This window comes from Poecilia latipinna, unplaced genomic scaffold, assembly GCF_001443285.1.
Source record: "Poecilia latipinna isolate Pla-1442-1.1 unplaced genomic scaffold, P_latipinna-1.0 Scaffold2046, whole genome shotgun sequence".
NCBI lineage: Eukaryota > Metazoa > Chordata > Actinopteri > Cyprinodontiformes > Poeciliidae > Poecilia > Poecilia latipinna.
In genome coordinates, this window is record NW_015114662.1 from 76,230 (window position 1) to 85,196 (window position 8,967).

Here is an 8,967-nt window from a genome sequence, read left to right on the forward strand (position 1 = left end):
GCGTCCTGATTCAACAAGGCTTTCACTAAACTGTAATCATCTGAATCAGGTGTGTTAAAAAGGCAGTATTATGTATTTTCTAGGCCTATTTTATAGCACAACCATGTAACTATGTTAACATCAGTTGTTATAAAGATGTGGCATGTCAAACGTAACTCAGAAGAAATCTGACTTTGTATTTTAGCATCTTGACATTGGGTCTCTGTCTCTTTAAGAAACTCCTGCTCTTTCTGAAACTCCGGCTTCAGTAAGTCATCACATCATGGCTCCTCTATTAACCCTTTGACAACCTTATTACCAAACAGGGGAGGGCTGCTCTGTGAGGCAGAAACTTGGAAACTGCAGCTCAGAGAAGATGAGGCTAGGTTCAACCAGGACTTTTGCACAGATGAATGGTTGCCATGGAGATGAAAGGATTTCTCAAACATGCATGACGGAACCAAAGCAACACTGAAGGTATGTTTTTGATGAGGGAATAACATTATAACATGATATAAAGTTGAGAAAAAAAGTCAATTTTACATAATACTGCCCGTTTAAAACGGTGAAACATGTAAAACCTGCAACAAACTGAAGTTTTTCCAAGGTAGTTTGTAATCCTTGGTGGCTTAGTCTGTCTCTGTTCAAACTGTCATAACAAGGACCAAATTCAGACATCTGCCTCCCAAAGCAGAACTCACAGTGTTAAACAGTCGTGCTGGTGCAGCTGTTGCTTTAGTGTCCTGCAGATATTTGTCCCAGGTGAAAGTCTGAGGATCAGAACCTGCCAGCACACAGACACAGATCACGTTTCTTGATAAAACAGAAGCTGATGAATCACAATCCGCAGAAGAACGAGTCGTTTGGAGCGCTGATGAGGCAGCAGACGATCACCTCGGGGCACAGTGAGGATGATGTCGTTCCTTTTACAGAAGTTGATGGGCAGTATGGCGTGGGAGGAGGCGTGGTAGCAGAACCAGTCGGCGCCGTTGTTCAGCTCCGTCCCGTCGATGCCCACCATGAGGTAACCGTCCAGCAGCACCTGCAGATGACCAGGTACAAGTCAGGAATATCAATTCTGATAAAAGCAGAGCCGACCAATCAGACACAAGCGCCTCCCCCAAACAGAAAAACCAACAAAGCATTGTTACCTTGTGAACAGTGGCAACACAGATGTTTCCCAGGTTTAGAGGATCAATGGCTTCCAGCTTCATTCCCTCCTCAAAGAATCCCTCCCCCATGTAGACGATCCTGGGCTGCAGGTCGCACGAAAACATTTTCAATTCATACAAACAGGAATTTAAGATTATTTTACATCTGACAATTTGAAGCTAGAACAGCTGAAATCATCCAAGCAAACAAGTCATCTTTTTGAACATGCTAGTTTATGGGGGGAAGAAACCCCTATAAAACCTAACCAAAGACAGGAAAACACTGCCAACTAGTGGCGAGTTAAAGTAGCACAAACATTTTAAAGTGGTAATCTCTAAATTTGCCCAGCCCAGGTGGTTGATTCAGATACTTTATTCATTATTAGGGCAAAATTGTTACACATAAATTTTAACCTTCTTACAATGGGAAACATAAGGAACACAACGTGTCGGTACTTTAATAAGAAGACTTTCCGAGTTTGCTTTAATCGTACAGTTAAAAGGATTAGATAAAATTCATTTAATGAATTTTACTCAAAAGCAGACTTTGTTGCACCCAAATCTGCTTTTGATTCATCATACTTTGCTAAGTGCTGTCAAAACTCATTTCTGAAAATACATAAAACTTTTGTTCTTTCTTTAATTTAGCATACATAAAGAATGTTTCAAACTGAATGCTCTTATTTTAATAACGCACACTGGCAAAATCCTTTTCAAGTTAAACATCTACTATGCTTTAGACATCTGACAACCTTATTTGTTGTAATAAAATTTTTACTTGATCCATCTTGAGTTTAACAGGTATATATTATTCACAGTATATTTTTGTGATGCTGGTGTAGTATTTTTATTTATTTATTTATTTCAGAAGTTGGGACACCGCTTCTTTACAGAATGCGAGACAGGAGTCAAACACTTGGAGATTAGAGACACATTAGAGATACAGCTTACCTTTTTAAAGAGGCCCTGGAACATATTCTCACCGTTTCCCTTTGGGCTGCTTGAAGCTTCCATGTTGCTTCCTATAAACAAGAAGACTGAGTGAACCGACAGTAAAAAAATAAAAATAAACAACTAATTACTGTAAGCCATTATCCACAAGTCAAATTAACAGGTTTTTTTTTTTAAATGTTCCCATGACTGAGTTGTTTCTAACTTTACATGAAATACACAACAAAGTGGAAATAGTAGAAACCGCCACAGCAAAGCAGTGGTATGACATTAAGGTCTGTTAAGCTCTCCATCATGACAAGAATTCATTAATATGCAGCAATAATAATAATAATAATCAGTTTTTTCAAATTCAGCTCCCCATGAACATGTAAAAAGAAAAAAAAAGACAAAACGGAAAACTTTAAAGCCATGACATTTTTAGAAAAATCTAAGCAGTGCCTATGAAAATAAAATCTCATGTTTTTCTCGCTTTTGAACTCACCATATGCTTTAATGGTGTGACCAACGGTCTTGGACCAGCCCAGCGGGTGGACAAGAGGACTCCACATGTGGCACCAGAAGTCAAAGACCACGTTGTCGGGGACGTCGCTCTGGTCCGCGTACACCAGCCGCAGACGGCCGCCGACGACGGCGTCGACGACGGCCAGGCGGATGCGGCTCACGTGTTTGGGGTCCACCACCTCCACGCGTGCGCCGACCCTGAACGAGGGCTTCATGCTCTCCGCCAGCTGATGAAGTCAAAACAAACAGTTCGGTTTCAGTTTCGTCTTCCAGGAACAGGAAACGCGTCAAAAAGAGCGAAACGTCTACCTTCACGTAGAAGTCGACGGGCAGAGTGGTGGAGCCCACCAGCTTCTTCATCAGATACGATTTCCAGTCGGAGATGTTATTTGCATCTGCAAAACGGATGAATGTGTTTGTTTTTTTTGTTGTCGTTTTTATTTTCGGTAGCGAACGTGGCTTTCTTGCGCGTCGTTTTACGGTTAACTGAGATTCAAATCTGGAAAAAAGAAAAAGCAGGAGCTCACCCTGTGGCGGCACCAGCAGCTTGCTGGTCATGGAGCACCACCCGATCGGGTTCAGCTCCCCCGACACTATGCTGCACCAGAAGTCATGGCTGCTGTCGTGTTCATAGCCTTCGTATCGAAGCAGAGCTTTGTAGCCTGCGGACAGGCGAGTGGAGGACGGAGTTAAAAGCACAAAACACTACATAGCAGCTCGGGACGGGCGTGAAGGTTTTCATACGCCGTCTAGCTAGAACCATAAATTTCTTTGGATATCATAAGAGGACTGTCACAATAACAAATTTTGCTAGGCGATAAAAGATAATGTTTTGAGATCATTTTTGAAGTAGTGGCCTGTACCGATGTTGGCGTAATAATGCGAGGTCGCTCTTTTACAAACCAATATACTTTTAATTTTGAAAAGAACACTTTGCACTGGATCTGGAAGATATTTTAAATATTCAAACAACCAAAAAAAAAAAAAAAGAAAAAAAAAAGCCTGGAAATAAAAAAAAAAACAATCAAAAACACAAATAAAATGACATGGGGCAGTATTATCTTTTTCCAGACACAGTGCCATTTTATAGCACAATCAAGTGACTATGTTAACTTCAGTTGTTAAAAAAAATCCAAGATATATCAAATATGAAAGGAAATCTGACTTTGTAATTTAACACCTTAAAATTGGGCATCTGTCTCTTTAAGAAACTCCTGCCCTTTCTGAAACTAATCATAATTAGTACCTCTATTAGCTCCTCTATTAACCCTTTCACAACATTTTTACCATGGTTTCACTGAGAAGCAGCTCGTATAATGAGCTCAGCTGATGAATACTTCCACCAGATGTTTGCCAATTGCTGCTGGCTAGTCTGAAGGAGCTGAGTGGAGGAGGAGCAGCAGCACTTATCAGTTTGTGATCTGTAAACAATGTTTTGAATCATGTATACTTTTCTTACTACTCCACAAGTGTACAGCACTTTGTGTTGGTCTTTCACATAAAGTTCCACTGAAATACATTCATGTTTGTGGTTGTAATGTGTCAAAATATGGAAAAGTTCAAGGAGTGTGAACTTTTCCATATACACTTTGCAAACAAGTGTATACTGGTTACACAGAGATGATAAACGTTTGGAGTTTCCTCATCATCATCTACACCAAATTTTAGAATTGACAAAAACACATTTGTTAGCAGGTATTAAATAGTACAACTTGTGGTGATTGAAAATGAGCAGAAAACTTTAAAAACCTGCGACCTGAAGAACAGTAGCAATCCAGTAGACCTTATTGGACAGGACAGCATTGGTGTTGAGGACCTCCACCTTCATCCCGACGACCACATCGTCCCAGTCAGAGCTGAGTGGAGCCTGCAGAGGTGAAGATCATGAGCCACCTTCTTTATGCACAACACAAGCTCACGACTACCCATAATCCATTTCTGGTCATTTTCTCTTCTCTGTAGAAACATGTAGTCTGAGCAGCATTTTCAATCTAAAGACGTTCTCTATATTTCACCAATCAGCTCTTAAAAACAACATGGGACATAATGTGAGTGACTTGAGGGACGTAGTAAGGTAAACTCACATGCGCGAAGCTGGAGACGGAAGCAGCCAGCGCTGCTTCAGTCGTCAGGTAGGAGCCCCAGTCAAACACCGAATGTGCTGCAGAGTGAGCAGAGCAGAAAGCTATGTGTATGTTTGAGTTATCAAGAGAAACATCAAGTATGAGAGATGCTGGGATAAAACAAAAAAAAAAAAAAAAAAAAAAAAAAACGATAAGCCAATCACCTGCTACAAATACAAAGGCCGGAAGCTGGAGAAATTCTCAGTTTAGCAGCAGTTTAGCAATTATTAATGCAAAAATGCAGCTGAATTTGTGGAAAGTATGGGTAGCCAGGTGTGTATGCGCACATGCACCATTACCTTCTACTCCTGCAGTAGCAGAGGCTTTGTTCATTCTGTTCAGAACTGTAGCTTTTTTTGAGGGTGGTCGCCCCTAAAGAGACGAAAGCACATTATGTATAAAGTTAGATCAGTTGCTCTGCTCTCACTACTGAAACTACTTAAGAAAATTTATTGTTTAGTGGCATTACATGTATGGCAAGGTGAGGCTTCATACTTTCAAGAAAAGGGACATACATTTTCTGTTGTATTCTTACATCTATCTTCAATAAAAGAATCAATAAGACTTTAATATTTTGTCATGCTTAGATTCAAAATTAGAATCAGTCAAACCCAGGCTCAGCAGGTCAGACCTGAAAGAGAACCAGAAAAAAAAAAGAAAAAAAAAGAGAGAGAGCTGCATTTCTGCCAACATGAAGTTAATGTCCATCAAAAATAAATATAAACGTAAACAGGTGTTGTCAAAAGCTCTGTTCTTTTAGTACATTGATTTACTTTTAGAAGATAAAATCAGGTATGATGTCAGGAAACAAACATTTTTCCAGTAAAATGCATTTTTGGCATTGTTCTCCAAACTTGCAAGAATGATATAGAAGTATAATACTTTTCCAAACTTTTTAGGACTGAATAGATATTTGAATTATTTTTTCCCATATCAAATATTTGATATAAAAATCAAATATATTCTCCTCAGATATCTAAATCCCCATCAAACGGTGGACAGACGCTGGTTCAGTGTGAGGTCGCTGTTCTCCAGCATCCCGTCCACCGTGGTGACCGCGGGAACTCACCACCTTGCGTTTGAATCTAACACTGAACAGGTCGTCGACGCACTCGGTCGGGACCGCGGTGATTTTGAGCATTGGGCCTCGACGTCTCACACAGGAGTCCGTTTCTAGGTAATCGTCCGGCTGGAAGTGTTTCTGGCACACGAACATCTTGCTGACGACGTGGACCGGTGTGTTCGGGTCCATTCCCAGGGTAAACAGCCATTGTCTCAATCGCTCCGGGTCGTTGAGAGGAAACCGATGGTAGACGAAGTCAGACCGCCTGCTCAAGCAGGAGTCCACGCAACAGGTTTTGGGCATTTCTGTGAGGGAACGGACGGTTGCGAGCTGAGCCCAAAACACGCTGGCTCATATCAACAACAGTAGCATTTAAAGTCTAGCGCGCTCTTCTTCTTCTTTATTTATTTTCACCGGAGTTGGGAGCCGTAAAGTGCCGCCACCTACTGGTCACTGTAACAATAAGACAAAAAAACTAGGAGTGTTGAAAAGTTGGTGACGGATTTCCGATGGAAGATTAGGGCCGTTGTGGATTAAATAAATAAGTAAATAAATAAATAAATAAATAAATAACTTACGAACGAAGTAGTACATTTCTGCCGAAAAATGTCAGACATTTTTAAATTAATTTCACACATTTGAAAAGGGGGAAAAAAGTGGGGATATTCTTGTATATTAAAAAGTAGAAATTTTCAATGAGTAAATACAATTTACAATATTTTCACTAGTAAACTAAAATATTTTCGACCATTTTAAAGTCTTAAAATTTGCATGAAAGAAAAGAAAAAAAAACCTCAGAAAATTTCTGAGAAGATAAAAACAGACATTTGTGAGAAAAAATAAATAAATAAAAACACCAGAAGTTGTCAAGGATTTTAGATTTTCTAAAGTGTTAGTACATCTGGGCTACTTTCCTGAATCAAGATGACGTTTCCTGAGTGGATAAAATTAAGAATTTTGTTTCCTTACTTATTCCTAATTAGTAAGGATGTCCAGATTGTAAATGTATGCCTTCAATTGTGGAAAATTTTACCTGTTTCTCATAAATGTATTACTCTTAGACATTAAAGAATATTCCGTTTCTCTTTTTGTAAAATTACTCAAGAAATACCCCCTTTTTTTCAACAAATGACTCTTTTCAGATCAAAACCTTTGAACTAATTTAGTGTGTAGATGGGCCGCTAGATCTGACTATATTGGAAACATGTCTAACAAAACACAAGGGTTTTCAAAAAGATTTGAATGGCTCAATACAAAGGTTTCAAGCTGAATCTCAAACCCTGATGGAAGACACTCAGATGTGTACAAGTTGAGTCTAAAGCAGGAATTTGCAAAGGCATAATACAGGATGTGTGCCAAAGTAAGCATTATGAACTTTAAGTGTTCTCTGAAGTTTGGCAATTCGTTAAAACAGAATTGAAAAGAAGACCCTACCTAAAATATGACATAAGCCAACAGAATGTACTTCATTCTAACCTGCAGACGTGCCAGTATGGACGATTTCTTGGAGTTGGATGAATAGGAGCGTGAACAGGATAAGCTGCAAAAACGCTTTGATTTTGAAAAGAAGGTGCTGAAAGTGCCGGGCGTTCCACACATCTCACAAATCACTGCAAAGTGGAGAAAGTAATCAGAGCTTAGTTTTGTTTTTGTTTTTTTTGCAAAACATCTACAAATGTTATTTTCAAATATCTGTTCCTCACATGGTCCATCACTTCTTGCTTTTTCCCTCCTCATCACCCGTACTTTTGGCAAACATCCTTCTTTGCGAATGTTGTTTTCCTCATCCTCCTTTCCTTTGTGTTCTCCCTGTAAAGAAATAGAGCTGAGGTTTATGTTGAACCACTGAGAAAACCCCACAAATTGATCAGTTTATTTACACTATTCCTGCGCTCTGCTGTTTCTGCTGCGGAGGCGCGGCGCTGGATAGAAGGCAGGCACTGTTTGCAGCCCACTCCCCCGCAGGAGGAACAGTGTGGTCGGACGAACACTGTGGGAGCTGCTCCCGGCCTCAGCTTCAGTGTCCCTGAAGGCATCTTGTCCTCAAAGTACTCTTTGCCAAAGTGCTCGCTGCAGAGGTGAGAGAAGCTTGTGGCCACCCACTTCACGCGGGTTCTCTGAACCTGCTTTTCCCACTTGCGGAACTCATCTGGATCCTTTGGGAACCTAAACAAAGTCACCCCATCTTCGACAGTTTTACCACATCCATAGGCCACGCAGTGGTAAGGCATCTTAAAGATGGGTCCATCAGCTTCTCAGAGCTTCAAGCACAGGCCTGGGTACAGTGGTGGGTTTCTGGGTTTTTTCACATGTGAGCTGTTTCCAATGAACGAAAATTCATGCTACAAAAATCAATTTTCAAACGCAAGGGTCATATATCATGTAATCACAGCGAAAATGTAATTTTACAGACAAAACATTAATGAATTGGTTTTATAAACACTGTAAGCTAAGCTTTCATAAATAAATACTAAAACAACGAACTATCTTAGCTTTAGCAGCATTCTGCAGGCGCTTCACTCACACCGAACCAAAATGTGGCAAACTGTAAATCAAAGCTAGATGCTAACCGTATAAACACTTCCTCGTCTGTCCGTCAATAATACAACACGTCATTCGATATTACCTTCAATTACTACTTCCAGTATCTAGTAATGTCCATAAATTTGGTGTAAAGATGTGTAAAACTATAACATGCTAACACATGAGCTGTTCGACATCTTTAGAAGCACAATATCTGTACAGTAATGACAGCTTCTTCTTCTTCTTGTGACAGTTATTGGCGGTTGGCAAACAACTTAATGGTGCATTACTGCCACCAACCGGTAAGGATTGTATAGCAGAATTAACATGTTAGTACACCGAAGAAACTGCAAAATAAGTAAATAGCATTTCTTTCCCTCCAGCACTTCTGATAATTTAACTAAATTTAACTAAACAGTTATTATTGTTCGAGACAAACGGCAGATGTCTCAATACTGCCACCTGCTGTTACTTTAAGCTTTTTAGTAAATAATTGTGAAGTGGCAGAAAAGGATGCAACTGAAAATCTGAACAGCGTTACGTGAATTTGTATTTTTAACAGAAATTTTAAGTTTTTTAATGGGTAGTTTTATTAATATATTCTATCCTATATATTAATATGACAGAATATTAATATATTCTGCAGATATGTTCTCTCTCAGTAGAAGTCTGA

The 8,967-nt window shown here is 39.7% G+C and overlaps 1 protein-coding gene across 4 annotated transcripts in view; it reads right to left on the reverse strand.

Moving 5' to 3' along the window:
* l3mbtl2 (L3MBTL histone methyl-lysine binding protein 2) overlaps window positions 1-8,544 on the reverse strand; it is a 13,879-nt gene extending 5,335 nt beyond the window's left edge. The window contains exons 1-14 of one of the 4 annotated variants that reach the window (XM_015016665.1): window positions 8,398-8,544; window positions 7,652-8,087; window positions 7,475-7,580; window positions 7,248-7,381; window positions 5,008-5,080; window positions 4,670-4,746; window positions 4,335-4,452; window positions 3,113-3,247; window positions 2,895-2,980; window positions 2,566-2,812; window positions 2,082-2,152; window positions 1,131-1,235; window positions 874-1,021; window positions 681-763 (exon numbers count right to left, since the gene is read on the reverse strand). In XM_015016665.1, coding sequence (XP_014872151.1) covers window positions 681-763; window positions 874-1,021; window positions 1,131-1,235; window positions 2,082-2,152; window positions 2,566-2,812; window positions 2,895-2,980; window positions 3,113-3,247; window positions 4,335-4,452; window positions 4,670-4,746; window positions 5,008-5,080; window positions 7,248-7,381; window positions 7,475-7,580; window positions 7,652-8,002 — 1,734 coding nt within the window. In that variant the 5' untranslated portion in view covers window positions 8,003-8,087; window positions 8,398-8,544. Of the gene's footprint in view, window positions 1-680; window positions 764-873; window positions 1,022-1,130; window positions 1,236-2,081; window positions 2,153-2,565; window positions 2,813-2,894; window positions 2,981-3,112; window positions 3,248-4,334; window positions 4,453-4,669; window positions 4,747-5,007; window positions 5,081-5,777; window positions 6,535-7,247; window positions 7,382-7,474; window positions 7,581-7,651; window positions 8,114-8,341 lie in introns of those variants that run through there. The other 3 variants (XM_015016666.1, XM_015016664.1, XM_015016667.1) reach the window with 3 other exon arrangements.
* Window positions 8,545-8,967: the final 423 nt, after the last annotated feature.